The 21,435-nt window shown below is 43.1% G+C and overlaps 1 protein-coding gene across 1 annotated transcript in view; it reads right to left on the reverse strand.

The window, feature by feature from the left end:
- The window catches only part of panx3 (pannexin 3), a 76,640-nt gene extending 56,040 nt beyond the window's left edge, over positions 1 to 20,600 (reverse strand). The window contains exons 1-2 of the mRNA XM_060846725.1: positions 20,420 to 20,600; positions 12,996 to 13,135 (exon numbers count right to left, since the gene is read on the reverse strand). Of these exons, the coding sequence (XP_060702708.1) occupies positions 12,996 to 13,135; positions 20,420 to 20,600 (321 nt within the window). The remainder of the gene's footprint in view (positions 1 to 12,995; positions 13,136 to 20,419) is intronic.
- Between the last annotated feature and the right edge of the window lie 835 nt (positions 20,601 to 21,435).

Below are 21,435 nucleotides of genomic sequence, written 5' to 3' on the forward strand. Positions count from 1 at the left end.
GTTGAAATGCCCATCAGCCATGATTGAATGGCGGAGTGGACTCGATGGGCTGAATGGCCTTACTTCCACTCCTATGTCTTATGGTCTTAATGGTGTTACCATCACTGAACCCTCTGCTATCAACATTCTGGGGTTATCATTGACCAGAAACGTCAAATAAACCTGTTGAACTAAAACCCGATGTTGTGTGATTATTATTGTTGAGTGTCACTTGGTAGCACTTTTGACAATTCCTTCCATCACTTCACTGGTGAGATTAGGGATAAAGAAGGTGATGTATTTAGATGCACACGACAAGATCAGAATACTTAATGTGTGTTTTTTTTATCAGTGTTTACTTAGGAAGAGGACAAAAATAACACTACAAACAAAGATGTTAGAGGAAATGAAAGGGGTGAAAACTGAAGGGTTGAATACACTTGAAAGACCAACAAAAGCGAATAGACATACTTGGCTACCACTGACCAGAAACACACACATATAAATCTATGGGGTGAACTTGCATTTTCAGATTTGAATTTGCAGATACATTCTACTTTGTTCAAAAAAGCGCATAATCTGTAGACTGTCAGTCAATGTGAACATAGAACTTTACGGCGTAGTACAGGCTCTATGGCTCTCAATGTTGTGCTGATCTGTGGAAGCAATCTGAAGCCTATCTATCCTACATTATTCCATTTTCATCCATATGTTTATCCACTGATCATTAAAATGCCCTTAAAGTTGGTGAGTCTACCAACTTAGCAGATAGGGCATTCCATGCCTACTACTCTCTGAGTAAAGAAACTACCCCTGACATCTGTCCTATATCTACCACCCCTCAATTTAAAGCTATGTGCCCCTGTGATAGCCATCATCATCTGAGGAAAAAGGCTCTCACTGTCCACCCTATCTAACCCTCTGATTATCTTATATGTCTCAATTAAGTCATCTCTCAACCTTCTTCCCTCTAATTAAAACAGCCTCAAGTCCCTCAGCCTTTCCTCATAAGACCTTCACTCCTCCCAAGCAACATCCTAGTAAATCTCCTCTGAACCCTTTCTAAAGCTTACACATCCTTCCTATAATGTGGTGACCAGAACTGCATGCAATACTCCAAGTGCAGCCACACCAGAGTTTTGTACAGCTGTAGCATGACCTCGTGACTCCAAAACTCAATCCCTCTACCAATAAAAGCTAACACGCCGTATGCCTTCTTAACAACCCTATCAACCTGGGTGGCAACTTTCAGGGATCTATGTACATGGACACCGAGATCTCTCTGCTCATCTAAATTCCTATTTTGAAAATAAAACCAGTCTGGCTCCAGAATGAAATTTAGAAATTAAACTGGTCTGGCTCCAGGATGAAATGCAAACAGCCTTGAAACATGGCCTCACACCTCTAAGGTGTCACCTTTATTCTGAGAAAACCTGAAGTTATCTTGGGGCAGGGATACATTTTAATCAATTGAAACCTGCACCTCCATTCTAAGTTATTAAAGACTTAATAGCCATCTAAGTTTGGTCGATACACTCACATAAGTTTATGACCCTTTGATTTTTTTCCCATAAATTCTGTGTCTGATGTATTCTTCTCACGTTACTGCCTGAGGAAGGAGCAGGGGCTCTGAAAGCTTACAGTTTCAAATAAACCTGTTGGAGTAAAACCCGGTGCCGTGTGATTATTATTGTTGAGTGTCACTTGATAGCACTTTCGACAATTCCATCCATCACATCCCTAATGGGATTTGGGATAAAAAGGGTGATGTACTTAAATGCACAAGGTAAGGTCAGAATACTTAATGAGTTATTTTTTAAATCAGTGTTTACTTAGAAAGAGGACAAAATAATATTACAAACGAAGATGGTAGAGGAAATGGAAGAGGTGAAAATTGAGGGGTTCGATACACTTGAAAGATCAACATAAGTGAATAGACATAAATGGCTATCATCCCAGGAAATGGGGTATATGATCGCTGAAAGGCTTGACATAATATTTCACTCTTAAGTACGGGGATCAGTCAGTGTAAATGTGACACTCTAGTCGAGAAAAGGAGTAAGATCATTCCTACTAACTACAGCTTGGTTAGATTAATATCAATGGTGAGTGATGTAGCTTAACTAATTATCAAGGGAAAGATGAAGAAATTATCAGGTTTTTTTTTATTGACAGGCTATAGGCATCACTGGCTAGGATAGTATTGCCCATCCCTAATTCCACATTGCTGTGTGTGTGCAGTCACAGTCGGCTATACCAGGCAATTGACATTAGTGAATCAGATGGGTTTTCTGACATTGATCTCCTGATCACCATTGTAATCATAATTCCAGATTTTGATTTAAATTCCATTGTCTGCCATGCTGGGATTTAAACCTGAGTTCTAGGAACGGGATCTCTGGATTAATAATGCCATATTCCCTGAAAGGCACTTGGAGGAGTCTGAGTTAATTGAGGAGAGCCAGGATCATTATGCTTAACTAATTTAATTTAATTTTTGATAAGTAACAGAAGGTTGTAGAATGAATGAAATGGAAGTTAATAAAGTGTTTGACAAGGCGCCACATAAAAAGCCTGATTAACAAAATTGAGACTCATAGGTTAGTCAAATTGAATTTTTAAAATGGCTTTAGGACAGAAAACAATGAGTTGTGCTAAATTGTTGTTTTTCAACCTGGAAGATGGTAGACAGTGGTGTCCCCAAGATTTATGGGGGGACCAGTGCTTTTTTGATATAACTGAATTGGATGTTGGAACACAAAAACAATCAAAGTTTATCAATGAAAATAAATTTGGAGAACTGGCAAAAAGGAGAGTCAGTGGCCTAGTAGTCACTGGACTGTTAATCCTGAGGTTTACTCCAGAGTACCAACCGAGCGTCAATTGAGGTAATGTCCAGGGGATCCCGGTTTGAATTCTGCCAGGACAGATGGTGGAATTTGAATTCAATAAAGAAGTCTGGAACTAAGAGCCTAATGATGACCATGAATCCATTGTTGATTGTTGGGAAAAACCCGTCTGGTTCACTAATGCCATTTAGGGATGGAACCCGCTGTCTGGACTGCATGTTATGCCAGGTTCATTGCAATATGGTTGACTCTTAACTGCCCTCAGGGAGGGCAATAAATACTGGACCAACCAGTGATGCCATTGTCCTGTGAATGAATACTAAAAAAAAAGGGGATGATTCAAGATTAGATTACTTACAGACCCGCCACCCACCCATAATCTAACACTACAGGCAATTTAGCATGGCCAATTCACCTGACCCCACATCTTTGGACTGTGGGAGGAAACTGGAGCAAACCCACACAGGCATGGGGAGAACGTGCAAACTCCACGCAATCAGTCATCTGAGGGGGGAATTGAACCCAAGTCTTCGGCGGTGTGAGGCGGCAGTGCTAACCACTATGCCACCATGCTGCCCATCCAAATCATCTACGAGGAGACATTGATCTGCACGGGGAGACAGTTGATGATTTTTACAGAGAAGTATGAAGTGAAGCATTTTGGCAGAAGAATTAGAGGCATTAAAAACTTATGCTACAATTCAAAATAATTTGCTAAGACACAAGAATTTGGGATGCATGTACACAGATCTTTGAAAATGATAGGGCATGAGTACAAATACAGGGAAATTCCGCAAAACATTAATAAAACTCTGGTTAGGCATCACAGTTTTGAAAAATGTGAGAATCCTTGAAAGGTTGCAGTGTCAATTTACCAGAATGCTTCCAGGAATTGGATTTTAGTCCTGGGTGAGTTGAAGAAATTCAGGTTGTTCCCCTTTGTTCCAAAGAAGTTTGCAGGGAGATTTAATAAAGGTGTAAAAGATCATGATTGATTTAGATAAAGTGGACATAAAAATTCTGTTCCCATGTCTTATGCTACGAGGAGTAGGGGTTTTAAAGTTTGGGACAAGTGATGCAGAGGTCATACGAGGAAGAACTTTATTTGTACAGGGAGTGGCATTGACCTGGAAGTCACTGCCTTTAGCCTTTACCACCTGATGAAGGAGTGTTGCTCCGAAAGCTAGTGTGCTTCCAATTAAACCTGTTGGACTATAACCTGGTGCTGTGTGATTTTTGCCTTTGTAGATGGTGGGAAGCAAAGATAATCAATGGTTGCAAAATTAAATTGATGGCTCCTTGAAAAAGACCACCTTGTAGAACTACAAGGTTATGGAATGAACTGGACTGCTACAAGGACAACCAAGGACAACCTGCAAAACAGGTTGCATTTCAATGTTAGTAGACAATGACAGCATTATAGAAACAGCATGAAAGTTTTTTGAAATGAGTGCTCAAATTAGAAAGTCCCTGAGCAATAAAAACATTGAAGGTGGGACCAACCAAGGACAGCAATACCTGAAACATATGACCAGATGACCAGTGTTGGTGAAGGGGAAGAGGCAGTATCTACGTCAGTATCAGATTTTCTTTAGGTATATGATGCAGTTATGCTTTGAACATAGAACATAGAAAAATACAGCGCAGTACAGGCCCTTCGGCCCTCGATGTTGCGCCGACCGAAGCCTACCTAACCTACACTAGCCCAATAACCTCCATATGTTTATCCAATGCCCGCTTAAATGACCATAAAGAGGGAGAGCCCACCACTGCTACTGGCAGGGCATTCCATGAACTCATAACCCGCTGAGTAAAGAATCTACCCCTAACATCGGTCCTATGCCTACCACCCCTTAATTTAAAGCTGCGTCCCCGAGTACAGCTGACTCCATTAGCGGAAAAAGGTTCTCACTGTCAACCCTATCTAAACCCCTAATCATCTTGTACACCTCTATCAAATCTCCCCTAAACCTTCTTTTCTCCAATGAGAACAGCCCCAAGTGCCTCAGCCTTTCCTCATACGAGCTTCTAACCATGCCAGGCAACATCCTGGTAAACCTCCTCTGCACTCATTCAAATGCCTCCACATCCTTCCTATAGTATGGCGACCAAAACTGCACACAATACTCCAGATGCGGCCGCACCAGAGTCTTATACAACTGCAACATGACCCCAGGACTCCGGAACTCAATTCCTCTACCAATAAAGCCCAGTACACCATATGCCTTCTTCACAGCACTATTTACCTGGGTGGCAACTTTCAGAGATCTGTGTACATGGACACCAAGATCCCTCTGCTCATCCACACTACCAAGTAGCCTACCATTAGCCCAGTAATCCATCTTCTTGTTACTCCTACCAAAGTGAATGACTTCACGCTTACCTACATTGAACTCCATTTGCCACCTTTCTGCCCAGCTCTGCAACTTATCTATATCCCGCTGTAACCTGCCACATCCTTCTTCGCTGTCCACAACTCCACCGACTTTCGTGTCATCCGCAAACTTGCTCACCCAGCTTTCAAGCCCCTCCTCTAGGTCATTTATAAAAATGACAAACAGCAATGGTCCCAAAACAGATCCTTGCGGAACACTGCTGGTAACTGCACTCCAAGATGAACCTATACCATCAACTACTACCCTCTGTCTCCTTCCAGCCAGCCAATTACTAATCCAAACCTCTAATGCACCCTCCGTAGTTTTTGCATTAGCCTACCATGGGGTACCTTATCGAACGCCTTGCTAAAATCCATATACACCACATCTACTGTTTTACTCTCGTCCACTTCCTTGGTCTCCTTCTCAAAGAACTCAATAAGGTTTGTAAGGCACGACCTGCTGACCTTCACAAAACCATGCTGACTATCCTTGATCACATTATTCCTATCCAGATGTTCATAAATCCTATCCCTTACAATTCTCTCTAAGACTTTGCCCACAACAGAAGTGAGACTCACTGGCCTATAGTTACTAGGGCTATCCCTACTCCCCTTCTTGAACAAGGGGACCACATTCGCTATCCTCCAGTCTTCTGGCACTATTCCCGTAGACAACGAGGACATAAAAATCAAGGCCAATGGCTCTGCTATCTCCTCCCTAGCTTCCCAGAGGATCCTAGGATAAATGCCATCAGGCCCAGGGGACTTATCTTTTTTCATCCTTTCCAGTATTCCCCAGACCTCTTCCCTACATACCTCACGGCCATCCATTCTAATCACTTGTGACTCAATATTCACATCAGCAACAGTGCCCTGTTCCTGAGTGAATACTGACGAAAAGTATTGATTTAGTGTCTCTCCAATCTCCTCTGCCTCCACGCACAACTTCCCACTACTATCCTTGACTGGACCGATACCTACCCTAGTCATCCTTTTATTCCTGACATACTTATAGAAAGCCTTTGGGTTTTCCCTAATCCTACCAACTAAGGACTTTTCATGTCCCCTTTTCACTGCTCTTAGCTCTCTCTTTAGATCTTTCCTGGCTACCTTATAACTCTCAATCGCCCCAACTGAACCTTCACGCCTCATCTTTACATAGGCCGCCCTCTTCCCTTTCACAAGGGATTCCAATTCCTTATTAAACCACTGCTCCCTCACAAGACCCTTTACTCCATGCCTGACTGGTACATACTTATCAAGGACACCCATTAGCTGTTCCTTGAACAATCTCCACATATCATTTGTGTTCTTCCCTTGAAGCCTACTTTTCCAATCCGCGCATCCTAAGTCATGCCTCACCGCATCATAATTTCCCTGCCCCCAGCTATAACTCTTGCCCTGCAGTGCACACTTATCCCTCTCCATCACTAGAGTAAAAGTCACCGAGTTGTGGTCACTGTCCCCGAAGTGCTCACGTACCTCCAAGTCTAACACCTGATCTGGTTCATTACCTCGAACCAAATCCAGTATAGCCTCACCTCTTGTTGGCCTGTCTACATATTGTGTCAGGAAACCCTCCTGCACAAATTGGACAAACACCGACCCATCTAACGAACTCGAGCTATAGCTTTCCCAGTCAATATCTGGGAAGTTAAAGTCCCCCATAACAACCACCCTGCTACTTTCACGCTTCTCCTGAATCATCCTCGCAATACTTTCCTCTACTTCTCTCGGACTATTAGGAGGCCTGTAGAAAACTCCTAACAGGGTGACCTCACCTTTCCTATTTCTAACCTCAGCCCAAACTACCTCAGATGGCAAGTCTTCCTCCATCGTCCTTTCCACTGCTGTAATACTATCCTTGACAAGCAATGCCATACCTCTCCCTCTTTTACCCCCATCTCTGACCCTACTAAAACATTTAAACCCTGGAACCTGCAACAGCCATTCCTGTCCCTGTTCTACCCACGTCTCTGTTATGGCCACAACATTGAAGTCCCAGGTACCATACCACGCTGCAAGTTCACCTACCTTATTTCTTATACTTCTGGCATTGAAGTATACACACTTCAAGCCACCTTCCTGTTTACAGGCACCCTCCTTCGAGATTGATGCCATGTTCCTAACCTCCCTACACTCAAGGTCCTGTACCCTAAAGCTACAGTCCAGGTTCCCATGCCCCTGCAGAGTTACTTTAAACCCTCCCAAAGAGCAGTAGCAAACCTCCCCCCAAGGATACTGGTGCCCCTCAGGTTCAGGTGTAGACCATCCTGTTTATAGAGGTCCCACCTTCCCCAGAAAGAACCCCAGTTGTCCAGAAACTGGAATCCCTCCCTCCTGCGCCATCCCTGTAGCCACGCATTTAACTGTTCTCTCTCCCTATTCCTCGAGTCTCTATCATGTGGCACGGGTAACAAACCAGAGACAACAACTCTGTTCGTTCTAGCTTCTTGATTGGCTTTGATTACAAAGTTGATAGCTTATGCCCCAGAATGCATAATTGGAGTTGCTGCACAGTAAGTTACAAATACAGCCTTTAGAAACTAAAATAGAAATAAAATAAGTACTGAGAGTGCAACTCATGGCTTGGTGGAGAAAGGGGAAGAGTTGCATCAATATAAAGGAAGAGAAGGAACAAAAACTGAAATTGCTGAAAAAATTCAGCAGGTCTGGCAGCATCTGTGCACAGAAAGCAGAGTTAACATTTCAGGCCCAATGACCCTGCTTCAGAAAGGAAAAGAAAAATTAGACAGGGCAAAAATAGAGGTAGGAAGACTGCAAAGAGATAAGGCATGACAAACCCCTCTAAAGGGATTTAGAGAGTTACCAAGTAGCCAGGAAGGAACTGAAGATTGGATTTAGGAGAGTTCAAAGGAGGCATGAAAAAGCCTCGGCGAGCAGGATTAAGGAAAACTCTAAGGCATTCTACACTTAGGGCAGGATCAAGAGGATGGCCAGAGTGAGGGTAGGGCCAATCAAGGATAGTGGAGGGAACTTGTTCCTGGAGTCTGAGGAGGTTGGGGCGGGGCATAATGAATACATTGCTTCAGTATTCACTAGTGAGAGGGACCTTGTTGATGAGAACAGTGTGAAACAGGCTGATATTCCGAGCAGGTTTATGTTAAGAAGGTAGATGTGCTGGAAATTTTGAAAAGCATGAAGATACATAAGTTTCCGGGGCCAGGCGGAATATACCCAAAGTTACTACAGGAAGCTGTGCTTTTGGCGATGATCTTAGCACCCTCACTGTATAGTAGAGTAGTAGCAGATGATTGGAGGGTGGCAAATGCTATTTTTGGATTAGTGGTACTGGAAGAGCACAGCAATTCAGGCAACATCCGAGGAGCAGTAAAATCGATGTTTTGGGCAAAAGCCCTTCATCAGGAATAAAGGCAGAGAGCCTGAAGCATGGAGAGATAAGCTAGAGGAGGGTGGGGGTGGGGAGAAAGTAGCATAGAGTACAATAGGTGAGTGGGGGAGGGGATGAAGGTGATGGGTCGGGGGCGGGGAGAAGGTGGAGTGGATAGGTGGAAAAGATGATAGGCAGGTATGGCAAGTCATGGGGACAGTGCTGAGCTGGAAGTTTGGAACTAGGGTGAGATGGGGGAAGGGGAAATGAGGAAACTGTTGAAGTCCACATTGATGCCCTGGGGTTGAAGTGTTCAGAGGCGGAAGATGAAGGAATGGAAGACGTATTCAATGTCACAGTGTGTATTAAATTCATTGAATTTAACATTGAATTCATTGAACACTAGCAACAGTTTTCCTTCAAGATCCTCCGCTCCACGCTTGCAGCAATGCGCTGGCACCTAACCTCTCTACAGTCAGCCCTGCCTCAGCTGAGGGCCACACTCTCTCAGAATTGCAAAGGACCCACTCTGTACTACATCTTCAGGAAAATTCGTACTGTCAACAAACAGTATTTCAACCCCATCTCAAACATCAAAAACTGTAAGTACAACAAACTTTTATCTACCCACCTCCATAACCAGTGCTCCTCAAACATTCCAGAAGATTTCCCCGGCCTCTGGAACCACTCGGACTCTATTAGCCGTGCAGCTGGTGCAGCTGCCACCCCCCGCTGATTGATGATGTCACTTCTGCCCCCATCATGGCCACTCCCACAACCACTTCCACCCCTTAAGTACATTTAAGTGACTCTTGGACAGTCTCATGGTGATAGTAAAGTATAAGATATGTAGGTTAGTTTAATCTTAGAACAGAATAAAAGGTCAGCACAATGTCAAGGGCCAAAGGACCTGTACTGTGCTGTACTGTTCTATGTTCTAATGTGAGGCCAGGAGGTGCACAGACTTGAACCAACTGGCCATGTGGCGAGAACTAGTTTAGGTCTCTCTGCATAGGCCATAACATACTAAATGTTCACTATGAAATATCCAACACTTTTTGAGCCATTATTTCAAAACTTTGTTGTGGATTTACACCCATAGGGAATGAATGCTATATTATTTTACCTGAGAGGAATTGCCTGAAAAAAGACTGTTCTTGGTCATGTGTATCTTGCTAGGGTATGATCTTCAGAAAAAAATTGGAGTACTAACTGCTCCATGAGAGTGAGGCAGGAGATAAAGGACATCCTTCCTGTTCTAGTCCATTTGTGTCCCCGTGCATGTGCATGGATACCCTCTCTCTCAAAGTTTTGAGTGTCAACCAAAGTACAATGTTTCTTCAGTAGAAATGCCTGGGTACACCTCCCCATTTACTGTTACGGGAACTGCATCTAATCAGCACTTGAGTCATAGAGTCATAGAGATGTTCAGCACAGAAATAGACCTTTCGGTCCAACCCGTCCATGCCGACTAGATATCCCAACCCAATCTAGTCTCACCTGCCGGCACCTAGCCCATATCCCTCCAAACCCTGCCTATTCATATACCCATCCAAATACCTTTTAAATGTTGCAATTGTACCAGCCTCCACCACTTCCTCTGGCAGTTCATTCCATACTCGTACTGCCCTCTGTGTGAAAAAGTTGTCCCTTAGGTCTCTTTCATATCTTTCCCCTCTCACCCTATGCAATCGATATGTGGAGTTTGTTCAAGGAGCAACTATTGACTGTCCTTGATAAGTATGTACCTGTCAGGCAGGGAGGAAAGGGTCGTGTGAGGGAGCAGTGGTTTAATAAGGAATGCCTATGTAAAGATGAGGCGTGAAGGTTCAATTGGGGCGATTGAGAGTTATAAGGTAGCCAGGAAGGATCTAAAGAGAGAGCTAAGAGCAGCAAGGAGGGGACATGAAAGGTCCTTGGTTGGTAGGATTAGGGAAAACCCTAAGGCTTTCTATAGGTATGTCAGGAATAAAAGAATGATTAGGGTAGGAATAGGTCCAGTCAAGGATAGTAGGGGAAGTTGCGTGTGGAGGCTAAAGAAATTGGGGAGACACTGAATGAATGCTTTTCGTCAGTATTCACTCAGGAACAGGACATTGTTGCCGATGTAAATATTGAGTCACAATTAATTAGAATGGATGGCTTTGAGGGATGTAGGGAAGAGGTGTTGGAAATCCTGGAAAGGGTGAAAATAGATAAGTCCCCTGGGCCTGATGGTATTTATCCTAGAATTCTCTGGGAAGCAAGGGAGGAGATTGCAGAGTCATTGGCCTTGATTTTTAAGTCCTCGGTGTCTACAGGAATAGTGCCAGAAGACTGGAGGATAGCAAATGTGGTTCCCTTGTTCCAGAAGGGGAATAGGGATAACCCTAGTAACTATAGGCCGGTGAGTCTCACTTCTGTTGTGGGCAAAGTCTTAGAGAGAATTGTAAGGGATAGGATTTATGAACATCTGGATAGGAATAATGTGATCAAGGATAGTCAGCATGGTTTTGTGAAGGGCAGGTCATGCCTCACAAACCTTATTGAATTCTTTGAGAAGGTGACTAAGGAGGTGGATGAGGGTAAAGCGATAGATGTGGTGTATATGGATTTTAGTAAGGTGTTTGATAAGGTTCCCCATGGTAGGCTACTGCAAAAAATATGGAGGTATGGCATTGAGGGTGAGTTGGAGGTTTGGATTAGGAATTGGCTGGCTGGAAGAAGACAGAGGGTAGTAGTTGATGGTAAAGGTTCATCTTGAAGTGCAGTTACCAGCAGTGTTCCGCAAGGATCTGTTTTGGGACCATTGCTGTTTGTCATTTTTATAAATGACCTGGAGGAGGGGCTAGAAGGTTGGGTGAGCAAGTTTGCGGATGATACGAAAGTCGGTGGAGTTGTTGACAGTGAGGAAGGATGTGGCAGGTTACAGCGGGATATAGATAAGCTGCAGAGCTGGGCAGAAAGGTGGCAAATGGAGTTCAATGTAGGTAAGCGTGAAGTGATTCACTTTGATAAGAGTAACAAAAAGATGGGGTTCTGGACTAATGGCCGGATACTTGGTAGTGTGGATGAGCAGAGGGACCTTGGTGTCCATGTACACAGATCTCTGAAAGTTGCCACCCAGGTAAATAGTGCTGTGAAGAAGACATATGGCGTACTGGCTTTAATTAGTAGAGGAATTGAGTTCCGGAGTCCTGAGGTCATGTTGCAGTTGTATAAGACTCTGGTGCGGCCGCATCTGGAGTATTGTGTGCAGTTTTGGTCGCCATCCTATAGGAAGGATGTGGAGGCACTAGAACGGGTGCAGAGGAGGTTTACCAGGATGTTGCCTGGTATGGTAGGAAGATCGTATGAGGAAAGGCTGAGGCACTTGGGGCTGTTTTCATTGGAGAAAAGAAGGTTTAGGGGTGACTTGATAGAGGTGTACAAGATGATTAGGGGTTTAGATAGGGTTGACCATGAGAACCTTTTTCCACGTATGGAGTCTGATATTACGAGGGGGCATTGCTTTAAATTAAGGGGTGGTCGGTATAGGACAGATGTTAGGGGTAGATTCATTACTCAGCGAGTCGTGAGTTCATGGAATGCCCTGCCAGTAACAGTGGTGGACTCTCTCTCTTTATGGGCATTTAAACAGGCATTGGATAGGCATATGGAGGAAAGTGGGCTAGTGTAGGTTAGATGGGCTTGGATCGGCGCAACATTGAGGACCGAAGGGCCTGTACTGCGCTGTATTTTTCTATGTTCTATGTTCTATGTTCACTCTAAACCTATGCCCTCTACTTCTGGACTCCCTGACCCCAGGGAAAAGACTTTGTCTATTTATCCTATCTATGCCCCTCATAATTTTGTAAACCTCTGTAAGGTCATTCCTCAGCCTCCGACGCTCCAGGGAAAAAAGCCCCAGCCTGTTCAGCCTCTTGCTATAGCTCAAATCCCCCAACTCTGGCAACATCCTTTAAATCCTTTCTGAACCCTTTCAAGTTTCACAACATCTTTGTGATAGGAAGGAGACCAGAAATATCTTTTTTGAGGTACTTTAGGTGTTGGAGGTAATTTCCTCGAATTCCAGGAGCAGCAATTCCTGTTTTACATGCTGATGCATTGTTTTGGAACTTTGGAAAAAAAAGTCAAAACAACAGCAGTTTTAAAAGGGAGAAGAACAGACAAAGGAAGCACATGCTGAGGTCAGTGCAGGAGAGAGTTCTAAGCCAGTCAGTATCTTTTTTAATATCTTCAAATGAAATGTAATCGTGACATTCTCTAAGTAGAGTAAAAGCTGCATATTAAATCCAGACTTTCAAACAGACATGTTTAATTAGGGTAGCAATCAATTGGCACTTGTTTTTCACCCTTTTGCCAAAATGACCCCTCAATTTACAAAGTTGTACTGTTCTAATTCATTCTTGTGTGTAGTGTTGGTAAAGGATTATGACTGAGCCCGAGTTTTCAGTACCTTGTGAATCCAGAGTGATGCCTGCAAACTGCCACTTGTTTGAAGATGATGGTGGAGGAGGGTCTCCCAGCAGTACAAATCCACATATGTGGCCTGTTTCAGCGAGAAATTACTGGGAGGAAAACAGGTGATTTGTGATTCTGAAAAATAGACAGTGAAAATATCATTTTCATTTGCATTTCTTCTTTCTGAATCTGGCTATAAGATTCCTGATTTTTGCAGTTATTTCAGACCAACATTTCACACATTAGATTACTTACAGTGTGGAAACAGGCCCTTCGGCCCAACAAGTCCACACCGACCCGCCGAAGCGCAACCCACCCATACCCCTACATTATCCCTTACCCCTTACCACTATGGGCAATTTAGATTGGCCAATTCACCTGACCCGCACATCTTTGGACTGTGGGAGGAAACCGGAGCACCCGGAGGAAACCCACGCAGACACGGGGAGAACGTGCAAACTCCACACAGTCAGTCACCTGAGTCGGGAACTGAACCCGGGTCTCCAGGCGCTGTGAGGCAGCAGTGCTAACCACCGTGCCGCCCACATCTGCTAGAGCACAAGACAAGACCACAAATGGTGTATTACTAATCAGTTATGGTAGTACGCAGTCACCCTTTCCATTCAGATATCATATTGCATTGCAAGGGCGGGATGTTGTTAGAAAATGCAAATTCCATTGGGTTTTAAATGAAGTAATTATCTGTAAGGGGAGATGGGAGCATAGTGGTAGTCACTGAACTAGTAATCCAGAAGCCCAGGCTAATTTCCTAGGCCTCCCCATCTCCATTAATGACAACCAACAGTTTTTACAAACCCACTGACTCCCACAGCAACCTGGATTACACCTCTTCCCACTCTACCTCCTGCAAAAATGCCATCCCGTATTCCCAATTCCTCCGCCTCTGCCGTATCTGCTCCCAGGAGGACCAGTTCCACCACAGAACACACCAGATGGCCTCCTACTTTAGAGACCGCAATTTCCCTTCCCATATGGTTAAAGATGTCCTCTCGTCCACATCCCGCACCTTCGCCCTCAGACCCCACCCCTCCAACTGTAACAAGGACAGAACGCCCCTGGTGCTCACCTTCCACCCTACAAACCTTTGCATAAACCAAATCATTCGCCGACATTTCCGCCACCTCCAAAAGGACCCCACCCCCAGGGATATATTTTCCTCCCCACCCCTTTCCATCTTCTGAAAAGACCATTCCCTCCTTGACCACCTGGTCAGGTCCACGCCCCCTACAACACAGCCTCCCGTCCTGGCATCTTCCCCTGCCACCGCAGGAATTGCAAAACCTGTGCCCACACCTCCTCCCTCGCATCCATCCAAGGCTCTAAAGGAGCCTTCCACATCCACCAATGTCATTTATTGCATCCGTTGCTCCCAATGCGGTCTCCTCTACATTGGGGAGACTGGACGCCTCTGAGCAGAGCGCTTTAGGGAACATCTTTGGGACACCCGCATCAATCAATCACACCACCCTGTGGCCCAGCATTTCAACTCCCCCTCCCACTCTGTCGAGGACATGGAGATCCTGGGCCTCCTTCACCGCCGTTCCCTCACCACCCGACGTCTGGAGGAAGAACGCCTCATTTTCCGCCTCGAAACACTTCAACCCCAGGGCATCAATGTGGACTTCAACAGTTTCCTCATTTCCCCTTCTCCCACCTCACCCCAGTTCCAAACTTCCAGCTCAGCACTGTCCTCATGACTTGTCCTACCTGCCTATCTTCTTTTCCACCTGGCATTGTGTTCCTGCATATGTGTACTTGTTGGTGTTTAATAATTGTGAAACTTGTGGATAAGCCACAATTGAAGCATATAACAGAAAGGACAATTTGTAGAAATGTTTTCACACTGAGATGTAGGCTGAAAATTTTAATAAGCCTTTTGTGAGCCAAGGGATGCAATTTTCTAATGTGGGGGTGAATGGGGGTGGGTAGGTACTTCTATCCAGATTGATGGGTTATAGGCACCATCTCATCCCTGATCCATTTTTCCACAGGCAGGATCAAGGGGTTACCTATGCATATGTAGCCAATTAAGATAAGGTAATGGCCAGTAATTAGAGATTATCTGAAAGTTTCCAGCATGAACAGCTGCATGTTTTTTTTTAAGATTCCCTACAGTATGGAAATAGGCCCTTCGGCCCAACCAGTCCACACCGACTCTCCAAAGTGTAACCCAACCAGATCCACTCCCCGACCCTATATTTACCCCTGACTCAAATACCCATGACACTATGGGCAATTTAGCATGGCCAATTCACCTGACTTGCACATCTTTGGACTGTGGGAGGAAATCGGAGCACCTGGAGGAAACCCACGCAGACACAGGGAGAATGTGCAAACTCCACACAGACAGTCGCCTGAGGTGGGAATTAAACCCGGGTCCCTGGTGCTGTGAGGCAAAAGTGCTAACCACTGAGCCACCATGCTGCCCTTCTAGCAGCAGATTGAGTGTTTGGTAGGTAGGTTCCAAGTAAACTCTCCATAGCCTGCGCCCTCCACAATCTGGCCAAAATCGTCTTGGCGAAAACTGTTGCAAAAAGATGCCCTACTGAGGCATTTACCTTCCTTAATTAAGGCTCTGTAGCCGTGGCCATTTCGTATTTTAAAATTTTTTAACATTGCTGAAATGGAAAGACCCTCCCTCCATCTTACTTTGAATACCAGGTTACAACTTCTTCCATACTGGATGCATCTTATTGGTCATCATCAGTCAAATAATAGTTTATTAATGGCCAATTGACATGTATAAATAGGATTCTGTCCTCCGACCAAATAGCAGTCTGTCTCTGTGAGGTTTGAGGACTGTGATTACTTCTCCCCAGGCAGACAGTGGATTTGGGAGTGGGATGTATCCAGAAATGGACTCAATGTTGGTGTCCCAGCCAGGAATTAAAATCAAATATGGGATTTATGTCAAATAAAGCAGACGGTGCCAGAATGAATGGGGCACAAAACCTAAGAATGCACAGCAAATAGGATTGTAAAAATGGTTTTTAAAAAAGCAGAGTTAAATCGTCTAAATCTGGATATGTGATCAAAGTCAAGACCTGAACATTGAAGGGTATTTGATATTTCACAATAATGGGAAGTTAGGAATAGTTGGTGGGAAAGCTTTGTTAATCAATGATAGTCCAGTAGTGAGTGATAGCCTGCCATTTGAATGAACAAGGTGTAGAATCCGTTTTGGTACAGATAAGCAGTGAGATAGTAAAGAAGTCACTTGAGGGAGGAAGTAAGAAGGAGTAGTTCATAGGCTACCTGAAAGTAATTACATTTTGCCAGAGTATACAGGAAGAAATAAAAAGGGAATGAAAAATGGTATGAAATAACCATTGTTTACTAATCTTTTCAGATTAAAGATAGTTTGGGCAGATCTGATCGACAAAGGTAGTCTGGAAAGTGAGTTCACATAATGTATTCAAACAATTCTTTAGAGCATTATGCAAGCAAACCAACCAGAGAGGGGCTATTTTTGACTAGAACGTAGAACCAGACAGCACACTACAGGCCTTTTGGCACTCGATGTTGTGCCTGCTTTTTATCCTATTCTAAGATTAGACTAACCTACATACACTTCATTGTACTAACTTCAATCTGCATATGTAAGAGTCGCTTTAATGTCCCTAATGTATTTGACTCTACTACCACTGCTGGCAGTGCATTCCATGCACCCACCACTCTCTGTGTAAAGAACTGACCTCTGACATCTCCCCTAAACCTTTCTTCAATCATCTTAAAATTATGCCCCCTCATGATAGCCATTTTCACCCTGGGGAAAATGTCTTGGGCTAGTGATGACAGCCTTAATCAGCAATCTCATTATATAGGTGACAATGTTCATAACATCGTAGAATTTCACATTCAGCTTGGAGATGGGAAGTATGAGCCAGAAACTACTGTTTCAACCTTGATAGAGATAGTTAAAACAATATGTGGACAGAGATGAGTGAATAATGGAACTAGCTTAGAATGTCAGGATAAAAGAGATGTAACAGCAGACAATGAGAGGGATATTGATAACTTTCATTGATAAAGGAAAGATAATTAAGAATGGTGCGTTAAATATTCACTCCCTTCACCTCTGATGTACAGTGACAGTAATGTGTACTACCAGAAGATGCACTCAGCAACTCACCAAGGTTCCTTTACAGCACCTTTGTAATCCATTATTCCCAGGAGCTAGAAAGACAAGGGTAGCAGCTGCATGAGAACACCACTACCTGTAAATTTCCCCTTCAAGTCATATACCATCCTGACTTGGAACAATATTATCATTATTTCACTGTCAGTAGATCAAACATGTGGAACACCCTCCCTAACAGCCCCCCAAAGACTGCAACAGTTCAAGAACTCAGCTCACCATCACCTTCTCCTGTGCAATGGGCATTTAGAATCCTCTGAGCCTTTGTTTTTGGTTGTAATTCCCTCTTGGGGATGTGGGCATCGTTGGTTGGCCAACATTTATTGTCTGTCCCTAGTTTCTCCTACCAACGTGGAAACCTTCACTTTTATTCACATTCTTTTCCATCTGCCAAGCTCATTCACTCAAACAATCTAAACCTCCTGAATAGAAACCAAAAGAACTGTGGATGCTGTAAATCAGAGACAAAAACAGAAATTGCTGGTAAAGCTCAGCAGGTCTGGCAGCATTTGCAAAGAGAAATCAGAGTTAATGTTTTGGGTCAAGTGACTCTTCCTCAGAACTCAGTTGAGGAAAAGCTGCTTTGCCCCCTCCTTACAACATTCCCACCAACTTTGTATTATCTGCAAAGCTGGAAAAATCAGAACTATCTTCCACCTCCAAATCACTGATTTCAATTGTGACCAGCTGGGGCTCAAGAGCAGATCCTTACAGGACCCCACAGATAACAACTTGCCAACCTAAGAAAGATCCATTTATTCTTCTTTGTTTTCTGCCTATCAACCAATTCTTTACCCATGCTTGCACATATCCCCCAGTCCCATACTTCTGAATTCTGTTTAATAATCTTCTGAGGAACTTTATCAAATGTCTTCTGAAAATCCCAGTCGACTGCATCCATTGGTTACCCTCTATCAATTCTGCTATAGTATCCTCAAAAAAGAGTCAATATGATTTCACCTTCCTAAATTCATGTTGGTTCTGCCCAGTCAGACAATTATCTTTGAAAGGTAAAAACAATGACTGCAGATGTTGGAAACCAGAGTCTAGATTAGAGTTGTGCTGGAAAAGCACAGCAGTTCAGGCAGCATCCGAGGAGCAGTAAAATCGACATTTCGGGCAAAAGCCCTTCATCGGGAATATGGGCAGAGTGCCTGAAGAGTAGAGAGATAAATGAGAGGAGGGTGGGGGTGGGGAGAAAGTAGCATAGAGTACAATAGGTGAGTGGGGGAGGGGTGAGGGTGGAGTGGATAGGTTGGAAAGAAGTTAGGCAGGTAGGACAAGTCATGGGGACAGTGCTGAGCTGGAAGTTTGGAGCTGGGGTGAGGTGGGGGAAGGGGAAATGAGGAAACTGTTGAAGTCCACATTGATGCCCTGGGGTTGAAGTGTTCCGAGGCGGAAAATGAGGCGTTCTTCTTCCAGACTCATGTGGTGAGGGGATGGCGGTGAAGGAGGCCCAGGACCTACATGTCCTCGACAGATTGGGAGGAGGAGTTGAATTATCTTTGAAATATTCAGTATTCACATCATTTATAGTAGATTCAAGTATTTTCCTTATTACAGGTCTCAGTCTAACAGATCTGTTGTTCACTTTTCTCACCCCTTCCTTTTTTAAACAGCAGGTGTAAGTTCACAACCTTCCAACCAGCAGGCACAGATGCAGAATTTTGAAAAGTTTTCACATCTCACATCAACATCGTTTGCAAAATGTTTCCCCAATTAATATAGAGGTCATTCCAAGGAAAGGGATGAAAAAAATTGCTTCTCTTGGATGATTATTAATCTTTGAAATTCTCAACCCTAAAAAAATTGTGATTGCTTAGCATTAATGTATTCAAGATGGGGATTTATGGGTCTAATAAGAATCAATAGATATGCAGATGTGGTGGGAAAATGTTATTGAATTGGTGTAAAAGATCAGCTGCGATAATATTAGATGGCAGAACAGTCTCGTATCTATTTTATATGTTACTTCTAAGGAGTTAATCAGAAAGACTAGTGAAATGCTGGATGTTAACTCATGGAGCTCAGAATTCAGAAATGAAGAATGATCAGACTGTGTTTAGTCTAGGCCCTGTGCCTGAGAAGGCAGGTATCAGCAGCACAGATTTGCTGTATAATGTTTATGCACAAAGGTTTTATTCTGATGTGATCTGTAATCTCTTGAGTATAGAAGATTGCAGGTGTAGGAATAATACTTGAGGTATTTACAACAGTAGAGGAATTTAGTAAGAACATTATTTCCTGGTGTGCTGGGCTCCAGAACTAAAGGACAAATTATTTAAATTCAGTTAAATGAAACCAAAATATTGTTGCATGAAGCATAGTTGAAATCTGGAACTCTTTCCTCTGCAGGACTAGAGTCGATTGAAACATCCAGGACTGACATAGATTTTCATTAGGTCAGTATATTCAATAATGTAGAACAAAGAAAATGAAATAAAATGGAATAAACATGCTTCAGGGTTGATAAGCCCCTGTTTGAATCAGGAGACAGCTCAAAATAAAGGTTGGAATTGCATAATAAACAATTATGCACAAAATTAAATGCTGTTATAATAATTGTTTCAACAGGTAGAACAAAGTCTAAATAGACTAAATTTCCTCTCTCTCTTCCTGGCAGATCTTTGGAGTGAGTTTGCTACATCCTATAGCCCGTGCTCAGAATCTGCAAATGGAATTGTTTAATTTGAGAGGGGGTCAGCTATTGTGCTGCAGCTACCACAGAGTTGTGCTGATCAGAAAACTCTCCGATCTTACCATTTGCCTTTGGCAGATTGGAAAGATTTACGGATTACTAATAAATGTGTTTAGCCACTTTATTAACATACTTTCCTTAACATCAAATCCTGGAATGAGACTCAAGCCCAGACCTTTAAGTTGAGAAGTGGGGATGCTACCCACTGCACGATATGACCTTGTACAAATTGCCTACTCTTGTTCTGACAATCCTACTTCCCCATTTTTCATTAAACAGCTTATTGGCTAATGAAAAACATGTTCTGATTATTAGATATTATTCAGCATGCATATATATTAACCTAGCATAAACTAACCATCAACTATGCATTATCTAATTGTTCATGGATCATTAACAATGTATTAAATAATCAGAATCAGTTCTTAACTAACCATTATTCAGAAAGCATGAACTATCTGTAATGCATGAATGATCTGTTATCTAAATAATTAATCTTCAAAAACTTAACCATTCAGTGATCAATTTTAAAGCAAATGAAATTGAGAATAATAAAACTTACTGAGAGAGATTTCTTTTGCCAGTGCGGCTGAGACCAGGAGAAGAGGGAGTCCCACGGAGATAAATTTAATAATTCGATCTGTGGCCAGTTCTAAGCGTAAGCCCTTGGCTCTTGAATCCTTTGGTTCCCGGATTAGAGAGTCAGATAAGATAAACTCTGTTGCTATACTGGCAATAGACATTCTGACTGAGAGTGGAAATGACAATAGATATTTGGAGGTACAAGCAATACAGACACAAAAAGGAAAGGAAGACTACAACAGAATTTAACTAAAGGAATGAAAGTGCCACAGGAACCAAAAAAAATCAAGGACAATACTAATTCAGGGAACTTTGTTTAAAGTAAAATAGAGAACATGAAAGCATGAAATCGATGATTTGAGCACATGTAAGAGGAGAGCTGCAGTAAAGCCTTGGAACTGATGGAATCTGACTATATTGGGAGATTATATAGGAACAGGGGCTGGGCCAGAACTAATTACAAACTTCACAGTGCCAGGGAACCAAAAACCTTGTCATATAGTGGAAGTGACTACAGTAAATGAGAAGGAGAAACAGATGCTACATTCTTTGCTGACCAAAGATACGTAATCTTGACCAGACCAACCCAACCCTAAACACAGAGTAATGCTATCAGATTAGAGACTTCACTAGAAGATCTTTAAGGCAATTTGGAGCATGTAGCTATTTCTGGAGCAACCCAGCTCCCTGTTGCATATTCAGCTTATAGTAAATGTAGTATTCACAAATAAACCCAAATTGGTTCTGCCCAATGGCTGCAGGCAACACCACATCAAAGCAGTTGTTACTTGAGCAGAATTGAAGCCAGATTGAGTGCACTGAGAAACCAGAGAATTCAGGATGAAGCCCTACACCAAGCATATTTCAAGACTTTTCAAATGGTGCTGCAAGATGTAAGCATGTTGAAAAAAACTAATACATTATAAGTGTTGCAAATCTGTAAAAAGAATAAAATGTGTTGTCAATACTCGACAGGTCAGGCTGCATATGTAGAGA

The sequence above is a fragment of the Hemiscyllium ocellatum genome, chromosome 29 (assembly GCF_020745735.1).
Source record: "Hemiscyllium ocellatum isolate sHemOce1 chromosome 29, sHemOce1.pat.X.cur, whole genome shotgun sequence".
NCBI classification, from domain to species: Eukaryota; Metazoa; Chordata; class Chondrichthyes; order Orectolobiformes; family Hemiscylliidae; genus Hemiscyllium; species Hemiscyllium ocellatum.